The following is a 15551-nucleotide window of genomic DNA, read 5'->3' as shown; positions in this document are numbered from 1 at the left end:
AAGAACAAAGTTCAAACTCATTAGGGCATTCAAGACTCTTAGCAAATTGGCTCCAATTAACCTCAATTATCTCTTCCAGCCAACATCACTCTAGGTTCCAATCAAATTTCATTTCCCACTCTTCCAAATTGCAGACCACATTCTTTCATACCCAGAACTTCTCAGAAGTTGAGGAAAGCCAGGGACACTTAACATTTGTAGTTCAAACTTGAAGACATGGCCAAACAGACATTTTCTGTAGCATATTTTATAAGTTTACATCTGTCAATTATGCCTTTGATACACAAAAAACACAATGCTCTATCATTGTGCTATTCATAAGATTAACTTTAGAAAGTTAATTCATAGTACATACCAGTTGATGAAATGAGTTTAGATTTGTATGATGAATATCCTCCTTTTTATTATAGTCCTGTGAGTTGATCCCAGTGACTGTGTACACATCGAAGTTTCTTTGTCAAAGTGGAGCCTCAGCCAAAAGGCAGCCTGTTGCTTCATTCTGCCAAGAGGGACCCTCTTCATACCTCCGTGGCTGTCCCTATGCTTCTCCTAATTATCTGGACAGCTCTGACTCAACATCTGAGATTTAATCCACACATCATTTCTGAAGCTTTCCAAGATGCTATCACCCACCTCAATGCTCCCCCCATGTACCTGACAATATCACATAATAAATGCTATGATAGAGGAGACACAGAGGAGTCTGTTTACATCTACCTTTATTGAGGATGAGTTCTATGACTTACTAACCCTTACACTGTGTCTAGCACAAAGCAGTTCTTGATGGTCTATGATTCCTGGATTTTGGCAGCAATGGGAAATATCAGCATGTAAACAGTTCCTGGTTTCTTGGGATAAGTATTAAAGTCTGCTCAGTTGCCTTCATCTGGATGTTTTGTTTTCTTCATGACTTCAATTCTTTCTTTTAATGCTCTTGTTCTGGGATCTCATGTTTGAATTCTTTTTTTCCGCTTGAGTTTAAAATAATAATATGGGCCAGGCATTGTGGCTCATGCCTATAATCCCAGCACTTTGGGTGGCCAAGGCTGGAGCATCGCCTCAGCCCAGGCGTTGGAGACCAGCCTGGGCAACACAGTTAGATCCTGTCTCTATAAAAAAAATTAAAATAGCCCAGTGTAGTGGCATGTGCCTCTAGTCCCAGCTACTCTGGAGGCTGAGGCAGGAGAATCACCTTGAGCCCAGGAGTTGAAAGCTGCAGTCAGCTAGGATCACACTGCTGCACTCCAGCCTGAGCTACAGAGCAAGACTCTGCCTCTAAATAAAAATAAAAATGATAATAAAATCTTTAAAAAGTGCAGTAAGTGTCACAGCATTCTTTTGATAGGTTTCTTTATTTTATTTTATTTTATTTTTTTCCCTGGAAAATTAAAACAATTAATTCAAGATAGGTTTCTTTAAAACACACTAATCATTAATCTTGTAGGCAGGAAGAGAATGGTACATGCAGAGAGTGAAGGATAAAAAATAATATATCTGGCCAGGTATGGTGGCTCACACCTGTAATCCCAGCACTTTGGGAGGCCAAGGTGGGCAGCTCACTGTAATCCCAGCACTTTGGGAGGCCAAGGTGGGCAGATCACAAGCTCAAGAGATTCAGACCATCCTGGCCAAAATGGTGAAACCCCATCTCTACTAAAAATATAAAAATTAGTTGGGCAAGGTGGCACGCACCTGTAGTCCCAGCTACTCAGGAGGCTGAGACAGGAAAATCTCTTGAACCTGGGAGGTGGAGGTTGCAGTGATCCAAGATCGTGCCACTGCACTCCTGCCTGGCCACAGGGTGAGACTCTGTTTCAAAACAAAACAAAACAAAACAAAACTATCTATTTATCTATCTTAAAAACCTGGTATAGTCCTTTTTGTCAACTTTTCCATTTTTTTGTTAATAGCATCACCATTTTCCTAGCTTCCAAGTCCTCTTTGCAGGTAAGGGTTTTGTTTGTCTGTTTGTTTTGAGGCAGGCTGTTGCTCTGTTGCCCAGGCTGTAGTGCATGATCATGGCTCATGGCAGCCTTGACCTCGAGGGCTCAGGTGTTCCTCCTGCCTTTGACTCCCGTGAGTAGCTGGGACTACAGGTGTGCACCACCACACTCGGCTAATTTTTAAAATTATTTGTAGAGACAGGGTCTTCCTCTGTTGCCTAGGCTGGTCTACTCCTGGGCTCAAGTGATCCCCATGCCTCTGCCTCCCAAAATGCTGGGATTATGGGTGTGAGCCATGGAGCCTGGCTGAAAATTTTTAAGTTAATCATTTAAATTCTGATATATCTTCGTTCAAAAATTAAATATTTTTAGATTTCTTCTCCATTCATACTGCCAATAACTAGACTTTTCTTTCCTCCATTATTAGAGCATTTCAGCAACTTTTAGCTAATCTTTTCTAGATAGATCCTTTTAGTCATTCTGGACACTCTTTCCATAAATTAGTCTTCTAAGATTAATTTTTCCAGTGTTGTAATAACAGAACTTGTTACTTAGCTCAGCCTAATTTCTGCATTACACATTCAAGGCCTTCCCTACTTTAGTTCCAAAGTTTTCTCTCCATTGCTTACCGTTGGTTCTTTGCTGGGGGCACAGGTGATCTTTCCTATGTCTAGGAACATATTGGGCTTTGCTTATATTCTTCCCTTTCCTTTCAGTGTCCACATCGTACCCATTCTTCAGGGTTCAGATGGAACACCACTTCCTCCTTGAAGAGTTTCCTGGCAGCTCCAACTCACACTCACGCCATCTAAATAATTATTCTCTTATGTTGTAGTTGTGACAAGACAGTTGAATCCTCTTTTTCTCTTCTTTCGTTAATAAGATACCTAAAGGGACCATTACCTGTGACAATGGGACATGCGCAGATAGCTATCTGAAGCATAAATTAGTAATTTCCAAAATACTGGATATTTTTCTAAAGAACTAGTTAAAAAAAAAAAAGAAGAAGAAGAAAAGAAACAGTATTTTCGAAAGTACTAATTTGCTTAGTCACCCAGGCTGGAGTGTGGTGCAAAGCTCACTGCAGCCTCAATCTCCTGGGCTCAAGGGATCATCCCATCTCAGCTTCTCCAGTAGCTGGGACCACAGTTGTGCACCACCACGTCTGGGTAATCATTTTTTAAATTTTAATTTTTTGCAGAGACCAGCTCTCTCTATGTCGCTCAGGCTGGTCTCGAACTCCTTACCTAAAGCAAGTAAAATCACGAAGTGCTGGGATTACAGGCACTGCAGTGGCCCCAAATGCTATTCTTTATTAATACCTAGCAGCTCCTCTGATTGCCTGAGGAACCATGTCTCAAATACTATATGTCATATTCATTTTTCTTTTTGTTTAAAAGATAAAAGTGAGAGTACATACAGTAGGACGTCTCCGGGGTTCCAAGTACGTCCTATACGCATGCATCGTTTATTCTGAATGCGCGTGAAATAAAGTTTGAAAAGAATAACTACGGACATAGTTGTCACAGAAGCCACAAAACGTAGTCAAAAGTGCACTCTCAGTGCTGCTGCAGACCAGGCAAGGCACTGGGCCTGCATCTGCGCTTTCCTCGAGCCTCAGTGTCTCATCTGTACAACGTTGACAGTCCTCGGCAGCACCTCTTTCCCGGGGTTGCTCTGAAGGATTTTCTTTGAGGTGAACCGCGGGGCGGTCGGCCTCCCAGGAGCTGGGGGAGGCGCCTCTCTTACGCTACGCACTTCCGCGCGCGAGGTGGGAAGCTCGTGGCGGAGTGCGGGTGGCCTGGGCAGGAGGCTCCGCCGGGACAGGTTGGGCCGCAGCTTTGCTGTGCGGCATGGCGCTCTTCGCAGGAGCGCGCGAAGTGTTAGCCACGGCGCCGAGCGAGCTGGACGTGCGTGCACGAGCGCGCTCGAACTGACAGGGAAGCGAGAAGGGCGCCAGGGCGCACCACAGAAAAGCCGCGGCAGAAACGTCCGATCCAGCCCGAGACGGCGGGGACTACAGCGTCGGGGCAGGGGCGGCGACTCGGCGTCCCGGGTTGGCGCCCCTGCGCCGCGGTCGGCCGTCTCCGCAGCGCCCCAGGTGGCCGTCGGCGGGTTCGCCGCCTGGGGAGCGGATTTGCTCCGCCTCCACCGGGCTCTGCTGCCCTCGGCAGCTTCACTGCCAGGCTCTAGCTCGACCCTCCTCCCTTCCCCCTCCCGGATCGCGATGGACTGGGCCTCCCCCGCGCGCTGCCGCCGCCTGCAGCACCGCACGGGCCTTTGAGCGGCAGGGCCTGAGGAGCCGCGTGCTGGGGACGGGACGTGCGCTGGCTGCCGCCGCTCGGAGGAACCTCTCGCTTCCCTGTCACCAGGTCCCCGCGGAGGAAGGGGAGGGACGAGGCGCGGCTTTTCCTGTGCCGCCTGCCTGGTTCGACCTGCGCGGCCTGCGGCTTCTCGGGAACTCGAGGGCCGCGGCCGGGCCTGGCTCTGTCCGCGGCCTGGTGGGAGCTGGACTGGAGCGGTTTGGGACTACAAGCCCGAGTAAGAGCCTGCGGGAAGGGGAGGAGGGAGCGCCTCGGACCGTCGGAAGGGCCCTGCGTTGGGGCCACGATCCCGGACTCCCGGCGATTGGCGGAAAGCGAGACCCCGGCGCCGAGTGAGGTCGGCCAGGCTGCTGCCTACTTCCCCGCTAGCCCCTTTGTTCCCCTCCCGGGGCCCTGCCGGCGGCGGGGCCCGGCTTGCCAGCGCTAGAGCCCCAGGCCGGCTCCTTTTGCCCTTGAGAAGGGTTCGCCGCCAGGCCTTCGAGTTCCGGGCGCAGCTCCCGGGAGACCAGGCGCCCTGCCTGGCCAGGCGGCCTCCTCTCGGTCACGAAGGCTTGCTGCTGCTTCTCCAGAACTTCCCCTCCTCCTAGACACAGGTAGTTAACTTAGTGGGGTTTGGTGCTGGGAAACTAGAGCGCAGGGCCCAGCGCCTCTCAGCGCCCGGCTCGGCTGGGCCCCGGGTGTGAGGGCAACCCTGCTGGTCGCCGCCGTTGGGTGCCCACCGCACCCGGCCGCCGGCTTCCCACACCTGCGGCTGCGTTATGTTGGGACCCAAAGCTGTCCTCCGGTCAGGGCGCTTACGGGGCGCTTTTGTAATGACTTGCCTGTTGGGGCTGCTTCTCGGTTTTGTTTTTGTTTTTTTAACCAACTGCCCCATCCTGCGAAGATGGGGAAAGAGGGCCCTAGATTGTCCTATATTCGGATCCGTAACCTGCTAGTCCATTGCATTTACTTTTAGAGTTTTTTTTTTTTTAAGTTTAAGGAGTAGTTGTCAAGACTGCCAAAATTACCAACCCTTTATTTATAGATAGATCTTGTGTATAATTGTCGTTTGCATTTGGCCATCTTAAATAGAAGTAAATTGAGAAGTCAAAATTTGTGAAATTGGACGTAGTTTTGAAGGAGAAACTCAATTCGGAGGGGGATTATTGGATCAAGGCGTTTAGAGTTTCCTCAGAATACTGAATCTAACCCTAATCTGAAGATCAGTTTTGGGTGGAGAAGGAGGAGGATGAAGTTTGCTGGAAAAAAACAGAACCTTTAGTAGGTGCTTTTTTGCCTTTTGGCATAGACTTTAGTGATAGGAGTAGTGGGATCCGAAGCTTGACATGTCTTTGACACAGACAGCTCTGGTTTCTAGTTAAGCAGCAACCTAATCAGCTTATATACTCTTGCGCAAAACTGGTTTTCATTAGTATGATATCTGTACTTTAAACCTGGGGGATAAGGAAAGTAGAAAAACTGCATTAAGCACTCTTAGGTCCAAATGTACTTAGGAGTGTTTTTTATTCCTAGGAAGACGCTACAAAAATTTGGTTCTACCAGATGTAAAGGAAAAAACATTTAAGGCCAAGCTGATCAGTCCAGGACATTTAAAGAAAGGATTTTTCCCCCTTTACTTTTCAAATTTAAGCAAAGAGGCTTTAAAAAAACCATGGCAGATGTGGACCCAGATACTTTGCTGGAATGGCTACAGATGGGACAGGGAGATGAAAGGGACATGCAACTAATAGCCCTTGAACAGCTATGCATGCTGCTTTTGATGTCTGACAACGTGGATCGTTGTTTTGAAACGTAAGTACGTTCCTTCATCATCTTCCTTTGGGTTACCGTAGTGACATCTGTTTTCAACCATTTGCTGACTTCAGTTTATGTAGAAATTTCTCTAGTGGATTTTAACACGTGTCTTTAAAAAAAACTCCTTAAGAGTTTTGTATTTGCACTTTTCCAAGAAATAAGAATTGATAGGTTAAGTAACTCTAGGACTGGTCATTACGATGACACAAATACATATTTGTTGAATGAATGGGAATTAGTAGGAATATAATTTTAACCCATAGCTTGGTTGATTCATTTTCAAAATGTCATGAACTGGGGAAAATGCAAATATTTATTTTCTTAAAGGTAGCTATTTCTGTACCATGAAATTGACTTGTAGAATAAGAGGTGATAATGAACATATGTTTTGAACTGCCCATTTCTTCATTGATGTTGTCATATGACAGTACTTTTGTTAAAGCAGATCATTGGTTTGTAAATTTCAGTTTGGGAAGGTATAAATTGGATCTTAACCATATAGCAGAATAGTAGAAAATTTGGAGTAGTAGAAACTACTATGTTGAAGTTTGAGGAGTTTAAGCAGTTTTATTGGGAGGTTATCATTTAGTATTTATGCAAAAATATAAAACAATTCATTACTAGATAGGCCTTAAAAGCATTTTTCCCTCTTATATAAGTCATAACTTGTCTAGTTAAAATAACCATTCTTCTTAGTGTTGAACACGTGTTTGGTTTTTCCTGTTTATTTTATATTTCTATTTACAGTCTGAACTCAAATAATAAGTAATTGAAAACTTTGATATTTCTTTATTCATTTTAATGCCATTTTAAAGTAATTACTAAAAAATGTTTGAGATGTTGACCTAAAATTTGGTATAATTGTCTTAATGTGTTTTAGGTGGGAATAAAGTCTATTTTACACAATTGGCAAAATTTTTTTAAGTACCTTCATTTTTGATTGTTGAGTGATTTCAGTTGTAACTCTTGTAACACAGTACTAAGATAAAAATCCTTATTAACAAAGTTGCGAAATCATACTGAGTGATCCATTTATTTCCATTAGTTTTTGTCATTGGCAACTTTTGAGTACCTAAGAATTATTTATCCTTATAGTTGACACTTGCTTTAGCAGGATTTATAGATTTTTAAAAATTTGTTTTTATTTTTATTTTTTTTCTCGTCCTGAGTCTCAAGTTAAAAAGTGTTCATAAATTTTATTAGAGGTAACCGGAAAGTTACTTTTGGTATTTTAAAAATCATACTTGTCTAGTGCTGAAATCTTTGACGTGATCAGTTGAAAAAAAAAAAAGGAAGAAGAAAAAAAATCATACTTGTCAGTCAAGTGAGTTGTCATTTTGTTGCTTCTGTTTAGTATTAATATGTAGGAGAGGTATTCCTTAGGACATTTAAAAAAGTGTTGACATATTAAAACAATTTAAGGAAATTTTTAAAATGTAAAATTAATCTCTATGTAAAATCCTTCCATCCTAATATAACAACTGTTATTTTTTTCCATTTTCCCTTCTAGGCTTTATTCACATTTATTATAATGTAATTTTTTTGGGGGGTGGACTGAGGCCTCACTGTGTTGCCCAGGCTGACCTTGAGCTCCTGGGTTCAAATGATTCTCCTGCCTTGGCCTCTTCAGTAGCTGGCCCTACAGGCTGTGCCACCGCAGCTGGCTTTATAATGTAATTTTAAGGAAATGAAGCACAAGTTAAGTCAGATGGCAATTTACCATGTGAAGGTAGGGGAGTATTTCAAGTTGAAGGGGTTAGCCATGTTTGGTATAGCATGCCAGTAACCTCTGAAAACTAGTCATTTGTTTTAATTTTGTGATTGTTTTGTTTTTAAACATTAATTTGATGTCTTCATTCTACAGCCAGATTTTCTTGTTGTCAAGGGAAAATTATCTTGGTTCCTTTTTAAACTAGTGAGGCTGCTTAATGAGATGGAAAGAATGGGCTGTGGCATAAGAGACTTGGGTTCAGATTCTTGGTCTGCTGTTTTCATTAGCCCCTGAGAGCCTTACTTTCTTCCTCTGTAAAAATGGCAGTTCCCCCCCCCCCCATGGGCTTCTTGTGAGGATTAAAGGAGAGAATGTATGTTAAGTGTTTTGAGTAAAGTGGGCTATCCACTGATACCATCATTAACATCCGATTTTGAATTTTATTTCAGCACTTTATTCAGTGAAACTGATTGATTTGGGAAGGTCTTTTAAAATTCTTTTAAACAAGTCAAGGCAGGTGAAAAAAGCAAGGTGATATGCATATTTTGAATATTGGTAAAAATCTTTCATACCACCTTGATTTCATAAAGTAGTAGCAAATAGGACTTAGTTATGTCTTATAAAGCAAAACATGCCCATATGTTCTGATAATATTTTTGTTTAGTTAGCTTGTCTTAATAGTTATACATCTGTTTAGTCAGGAAAAATAGGTGGGGTGGTAGAAACAATGGCCTCTGCAGTGGAATAGACTTGGGTTCAGATACCTGCCTTTTCCACTGTATAGTTGTGTGATAGCCTTTGAAGTCTGTTTCCTTATCCCTGTAGGATTTTTCTGAAAATAAATGGGATAATATGTGTGAGATGCCTCGCACAGTGCTTTTCACATAATAGTTAAGGGTTTCTTTTTCTTTTAACTTAGTATTATACATGGCTCGCCACTTTTTGTACCCATTTTGACAGTTTTTTTGAAGTTTAGGGGATATAACTTTTTCTATGGTGTTTCAGTGCTCCTTATTAATGCATGAACTTGTAAAGGTAATGCTCCAGAAAAGTAAAATGGGTTCAAAGTTGGTTCTTGCTTTTATTTGATGTATCATTAAGCTCTAAAATGTAAGATGGCCAGGCGCAGTGGCTCATGCCTATAATCCCAGCACTTTGAGAGGCAGGAGTTTGAGACCAGCTTAGCCAACATGGTGAAACCCCATCTCTACTAAAAATACACAAAGTAACTGGACATCATGGGAAGTGCCTATAACCCCAGCTACTTGGGAGGCTAAGGCAGGAGAATCTCTTGAACTTGGGAGACAGAGGTTGTAGTGAACTAAGATTGTGCCATTGCACTCCAGCCTTGGTGACAGAGTGAGACATGAGACCCTGCCAAAAAAAAAAAAAAAGTAATAATATGAGTTATTAGCTAATGAGTACTTTTTTATTCATGTCAAAATAGGCAATCATCATATGTATTAATGATATAAATATGTGTCATGGGCATTTATAGATCTTGCTGCTAAATCTAATATAATTTGAAAGTTTTGTCCTTTGGAAATTGAGTATCTGAGAAGTGCTTTTAGGTACTTAGAAAGCTCTATTTTAAAAGTAACGATGTCACTTAATTTTTTTTTTTTTTGAGAGGGAGTTTTGCTCTTATTGCCCAGGCTGGAGTGCAATGGCACGATCTCAGCTCGCCACAGCCTCCACCTCCAAGGTTCAAGCGATTCTCCTGCCTCAGCCTCCCAAGTAGCTGGGATTACAGGCATGTGTCACCACACCTGGCTAATTTTGTATTTTTAGTAGAGATGGGGTTTCTCCATGTTAGTCAGGCTGCTCTTGAACTCCCGACCTCAGGTGATTTGCCCTCCTCTGCCTCCCAAAGTACTGGGATTACAGGTTTGAGCCACTGCACCCGGCCAATGTCACTTAATTTTGAGGGCACAAAAGATATACAGTAAAAAGTCAGTTGTCTTCCCTTTCCTGTCTCCTGGTTACTTGGTTCCTCATCCCAGAGGAAACTACTGTTAATCATTTTCTAGTGTATCCTTCAAGAGATACCCAAGAAAGATTATTTTGAGTCTGGATTCCAAAGCTGTTTAACAAAGTGGTAAAAAAATCTTCTCTGGTATGTTTACACTAAAAGGTGAAAATACACCTTTACAGGGACAAGTTTTTTTTAACCTTTAAATTGTCTTTCTACTATATGTTCGGTCTTGGAAAGATATGGTGATGACCAAAACAAATACAGCCTCTGCCCTTATGGTGCCTAATAGTCTAATAGGGGAGACAGATATTATATAATTATGGGGAAAAATTGTGGTTACAAACTGTTAAATGTCATGAAGGAAAAGCTCAGGATGCTATGACAGCATGAAGCAGGGACAAGACCTGGAGAGGTGGGGGGTGGGTAGAGTGGTCTTTGGGGAAGTGGTTTTTCTTTTTTTTTTTTTTTTTTGAGATGGAGTCTCACTTTGTTGCCAGGCTGGAGTGCAATGGTATGATCTTGGCTCACTGCAACCTCTGCTCCCTGGGTAGTTCTCCTGTCTCAGCCTCCTGAGTAGCTGGGATTACAGGTGCAGACCACCATGCCTAGCTAATTTCTGTATTTCTTGTAGGGACAGGGTTTCACCATGTTGGCCAGGATGGTCTCAAGCTCTTGACCTTGTGATCCACCCGCCTCAGCCTCCCAAAGTGCTGGGATTACATGTGTGAACCACCATGCCTGGCCTTTTTTTTTTTTTTTTTTAAATTTTTTGTGACTGTATTGCTCTGTTGACCAGGTTGGAGTGTAGTGGCGCAATCTTAGCTCACTGCAACCTCCACCTCCTGAGCTTAAGTGATCCTCCTGCCTTGGCTTTCCAAAGTGGTGGGATTACAGGTGTGAGTCACCTTGCCCTACCAAGAAAGGGGAAGTTGTGTTTCCTAGAGCTAGGAAGGATGAGTAAGGAGATAAAGGAAAGACGATTGAGGTCTTTGGAGAAAGCCAATGTGACTAGGGCAAGGAAGGGTTGCTGTGATGAGCTGACTTGAAAGAGTAGGGACAAGATGGGGTAAATCTTCTGTGTATGCTAAATTAAATAGAGCTTTTGGTTTTATCTTTTTTTTTTTTTTTTTTTTTTGAGACAGTCACTCTGTTGCCAGGCTGGAGTGCAGTGGTGTGATCTTGGCTCACTGCAACCTCTGCTTCCCAGGTTCCAGCAATTGTCCATCCTCAGCCTCCCAAGTAGCTGGGGTTATTGAAGTGCAGTTTCGCAATCTCCGCTCATTGCAGCCTCTACCTCCTGGGTTCAAGTGATTCTCCTGCCTCAGCCTCCTGAGTAGCTGGGACTACAGGTGCAGCCATTACACCCAGCTAATTTTTGTATTTTCAGTAGAGACAAGATTTCACCATGTTGGCCAGGATGGTCTTGATCTCCTGACCTTGTGATCTGCCCACCTTGGCCTCCCAAAATGCTGGGATTATAGATGTGAGCCACTGAGCCCAGCCAGTTTTATCTTAAGAGCAGTGGGAAGGCATTGAAGTGCTGTAAATAAGTGAATGATGGGATTACATTTATCTTTCAAAAATAATACCTGCCCTCTGGAGAATAGGTAGGGCTCAGAGTGGGGACAAAACGAACAAATGCTGTGGGCTTGATAGGAGGCTGTGATCGAGAGAGAGAGAGGGTTTTGTGATAAAAGTAGAAAGTATTGAGTAGATTTGGGAGAGATTTGGAAGTCAGGATAGTCAGGACTTGTTGAATGATGAGAGAGTAAGAAGAAAGTATCATGAATGACCCAGGTTACAATGGATGATGGTGCCACTCACTGAGAGAGAACACTGGAACAGGACCATGTTTTGAGGGATTAAGATCATGAGTTTGGGTTTGGATATGTTGAGTATGAGGTACTTTTGAGATATCTCAGCGGAGATGTTAAGTAAGCAGTTGTATAAATGAGTCTGGAAATTGGAGGTGAAGCCTGGATTAGAGAAAAGTTTTAGAGTCAAGCACCTGTGGAGGTTAATTGTCATGGGATGTGATTGAGATCTAGGGCAACGATGCTTAAACGCTATGGTCTCAGGATTTCCATAACTCTTAAAAATTATTTTGGACCCTGAAGAACTTTTGTTTATGTTAGTATGCTTACTTCCATTTACCGTATTAAGATTGAAACTGGGAAGGTTTTTTTTTTTCTTTTTGAGATGGAGTCTTGCTCTGTCACCCAGGTTGGAGTGCAGTGGTACAATCTTGGCTCATTGCAACCTCCACCTCCCAGGTTCAAGCGATTCTCTAGCCTCTCCCTCCTGAAGTAGCTGGGATTACAGGCTCATGCCACCGCATCCCGCTAATTTTTGTGTTTTTAGTAGAGATGGGGTCTCACCATACTTCAACTCCTGATCTCAGGTGATCTGCTCGCCTCGAGCTTCCGGAGTGCTGGGATTATAAGCGTGAGCCACTGCGCCTGGCCGAAACTGGGAAGTTTTTAAAATGGTTTCATTCATTTTAAAAAATAAACCCCTTACATGTTATATTTTGTGTGTGTGTGAAAAATTACTTTTTCAAAAGAGAACATTTTGGGAGAGTAGGGGCATTAATTTACATTTTTGCAAATCTTTTTAAAGTTTGCCTTAATGGAAGGTAGCTGGATTCTCATATCTTCTTCTGCATTCAGTTTGTTGCATTATGTTGTTTTGATTGAAATATATGAGAAACTCATCCACAGATGTATTTGGGGAAGGGAGAAATATTATATTTTTTAACATAATTATGGATATGGTTCTTTGATACCATACCAAAAGTCAACAAGTGATAGTTTCTTAAGGATTAGTTATAATGTAGATTCTGGGTTGGTTTTTTTTTTTTAGTTTTAGTTTTTTTTTTTTTTCTGAGACGGAGTTTCGCTCTTATTACCCAGGCTGGAGTGCAATGGCGCAATCTCGGCTCACCACAAGCTCCGCCTCCTGGGTTCAGGCAGTTCTTCTGCCTCAGCCTCCTGAGTAGCTGGGATTACAGGCACGCGCCACCATGCCCAGCTAATTTTTTGTATTTTTAGTAGAGATGGGGTTTCACCATGTTGACCAGGATGGTCTCGATCTCTTGACCTCATGATCCACCCACCTTGGCCTCCTAGTTTTAGTTTTTAAAAAATTTTTTCAAGACAGGGTCTCATGCCAGGCTGGAGTGTAGGGGGTGTGATTTTGACTCACAGCAACCTCCACCTTCTGGATTCAAGCAGTTCTCCCACCTAAGCCTCCTGAGTAGCTGGGACTAGAGATGCATACCACCATACCGGGATAATTTTTGTATTTTTAGTAGAGATGGAGATTCACCATGTTGGTCAGGTTGGTCTCAAACTCCTGACCTCAAGTGATCCACCTATCTTGGCTTCCCAAAGTGCTGGATTTCAGGCACGAGCTGCTGCCTGCCAGGATTAGTTATAATGTGGATTCTGATATCATTTCAGTGAACTTATACTCTGTTACATTAAGATTTGATGGTCTGTCTTATACTTTGAGTGACTGTTTTACCCATATTTACTTTTGCAAAATCATGCATTGGTCATATGGAAAATATCAGTCCACTGAGTTACACAGATTTTCCAAATGTGGACATATTCCACAGTGCCAAAAAGTCAATTTGTCAATGTGACTATTACTGTCATCAGACAGGTTTTTAAATATTCAGAAGCTGTCAAGCTCATGGTGGCAAATACAAATTTTCCAAACTTAATTTTTTCTTGGAAAGTTGAATGTTATCATTGGCAACAAATACTGTTGGTTGTTTTCCTTGAAATGAAAGGCATACGTGATTAAATTTTGAGAAAATGTTTGCCAGATATCCAAGTCTGAATAATCAGTTTTTCTGATACTCCTTCAAATAAAAATTGTGTTGCAAGAAAAATGTAACTAGTTCAGTTCTCAAGCATGTACTTTATTTGCCGTTATTCTTCAGTACGCAGTGCTTTATATTTCCTTCCCATTTCCTTTCCAGTAGAATATTGAAAAGATGTATATTCAAGGGTTGAGATTTAGTAAATTTGTTAATTTTATTGCTTCATTTAGTTTATTATTTGGTGAAACTGGCTTTTCTCCTATACCAGTGCTTCACAGTGAAGAGTACAATTAACTAGTAGTACAGTTTAGTGCTGTTGCCTTGATTCATGTTAAATTACCCACAGTTTTATCCACTATAGCTTTTGCATGGTTAGTGTACATGTCAATACAGGGAAAAAAAAATGATTTAAAAAGAGAAAGGGCAATTGTTTTGAATACTAGTGAGAGGTCAAGTAGGGTTAAGATGAAAAGATGTCCTTTAGATTTAGCAGTATTCTCAAGGTCATTGATCTTAATGAGAGCTGAGTGGAGTGGTGGTGAGGGGCAGATCTGAATGGGTTGAGGAGTGAGTGGGACGTGAAATGGAGGACATGTGGCAACTTCCTTGAAGAATTGAATTGGAAAAAGGAGTGTGGGTTTTTTTCTTTTAAAGGTCAAAGAGATAAGAGAGAGGGTAAATAATTCTTAGGGCAAAGACTATAAAACTGGGAGAGAACTGACATTTATATAGGAGCAGTGCTTTTTAAATCTTAATGTGCATAATGAGAGTCACCTGGGAATCATGTTAAAATGCATATTCTGATTCAGTTGGTCTTGTGTGGAGCTTGATATTCTTCTGCATTTCTAATATGCTCCCAGATAATGCAGAAGTTGTTTCTCAGAAAATCCCACCTTGTGTAGGAAATCCACTTGTGGAGAGATTGGTTTTAGGCAGAAAGAAGTATGTGTACTACTACTTTTTGTAAAAGAGAAGATGGAGACATTAGATGCACACATTCTAGGTTTGATGGTAAAAAGTTGAAGGGCTGGGGCTGGACACGGTGTCTCATGCCTATTAATCCCAGCACTTTGCGATGCTGAGGTGGGTAGATCAGTTGAGGCCAGGAGTTTGAGACCAGCCTGGCCAACATGGCGAAACCCTGTCTTTACTAAAAATACAAAAAAATTAGCCAGGTTTGGTGGCACGCCCTTGTAATCCCAGTTTCTCAGGAGGCTGAGGTACGAGAATAATTTGAGCCCAGTAGGCAGAGGTTGCAGTGAGCCAAGATTGTAACACTGTACTCCAGCCTAGGTGACAGAGTAAGACTCTTTTTAAAACACACAAAAAAGTTGCAGGGTTGGGTGTGGTGGCTTGTGCCTGTAATTTCAGCATTTGGGGAGGCAGAGGTGGGAGGGTAGCTTGAATCTAGGAGTTTGAGACCAGGCTGAACAGCATAGTGAGACCCTGTCACCATAAAAGATAAAAAGTTAGTTGGGTATGGTGGCATGCACCCATAGTCACAGCTACTCAGGAGGCAGAGGTGGGAAGGATCGCTTGAGCCTGTGAGGTGGAGGCTGCAGTGAGCTGTGACTGTGCCACTGCACTCAGCCTGTGCTGCAGAGTGAGACTGTCTCAACATAAAAAAATTTGAAAGGATTTGCATCTGATGATTTTCTTCTTGAAGTATGAGATTAAAAAGAATGATAATATTTAGGATTGGTCTGGGAAAGTGAGTGAATATACTCAGTGCTAGTAGCTTCGTAACAGATATCCTTTCATCATAGCTAACTATAACCAGAGTTATAGTCTTTTTTTTTTTTTTTTTTTTAAGCTGGAGTCTTGCTCTTGCCCAGGCTGGAGTGCTGTGACATGATCTTGGCTCATTGCAACCTCCACCTCCCGGGTTCACGCGATTCTTGTACCTCAGCCTCCCAAGTAGATGGGACTACAGGTGTGTGCCACTATGCCTGGCTAATTTTTGAATTTTTTATAG

At 42.5% G+C, this 15551-nt stretch overlaps 2 protein-coding genes across 51 annotated transcripts in view; one reads left to right on the top strand and one right to left on the bottom strand.

Annotated features, from left to right (window-relative positions):
• LOC128928797 (uncharacterized) overlaps window positions 1-5141 on the bottom strand; it is a 63864-nt gene extending 58723 nt beyond the window's left edge. Inside the window, exons 1-3 of the mRNA XM_078333174.1 lie at window positions 4958-5141; window positions 4660-4850; window positions 356-4472 (exon numbers count right to left, since the gene is read on the bottom strand). Of these exons, the coding sequence (XP_078189300.1) occupies window positions 3561-4472; window positions 4660-4850; window positions 4958-5141 (1287 nt within the window). The 3' untranslated portion in view covers window positions 356-3560. The remainder of the gene's footprint in view (window positions 1-355; window positions 4473-4659; window positions 4851-4957) is intronic.
• The window catches only part of HECTD1 (HECT domain E3 ubiquitin protein ligase 1), a 93846-nt gene continuing 82371 nt past the window's right edge, over window positions 4077-15551 (top strand). For 12 of the 50 annotated variants that reach the window (XM_078334691.1, XM_035260277.3, XM_078334688.1 and 9 more), the window contains exons 1-2: window positions 4077-4860; window positions 5780-6058. In XM_078334691.1, the coding sequence (XP_078190817.1) occupies window positions 5919-6058 (140 nt within the window). In that variant the 5' untranslated portion in view covers window positions 4077-4860; window positions 5780-5918. The remainder of the gene's footprint in view (window positions 4861-5779; window positions 6059-15551) is intronic. The other 38 variants (XM_078334695.1, XM_078334686.1, XM_078334689.1 and 35 more) reach the window with 5 other exon arrangements.

Source organism: Callithrix jacchus, chromosome 8 (genome assembly GCF_049354715.1).
Source record: "Callithrix jacchus isolate 240 chromosome 8, calJac240_pri, whole genome shotgun sequence".
Taxonomy (NCBI): Eukaryota; Metazoa; Chordata; class Mammalia; order Primates; family Cebidae; genus Callithrix; species Callithrix jacchus.
This window is presented reverse-complemented; position numbering and strand designations above follow the sequence as displayed.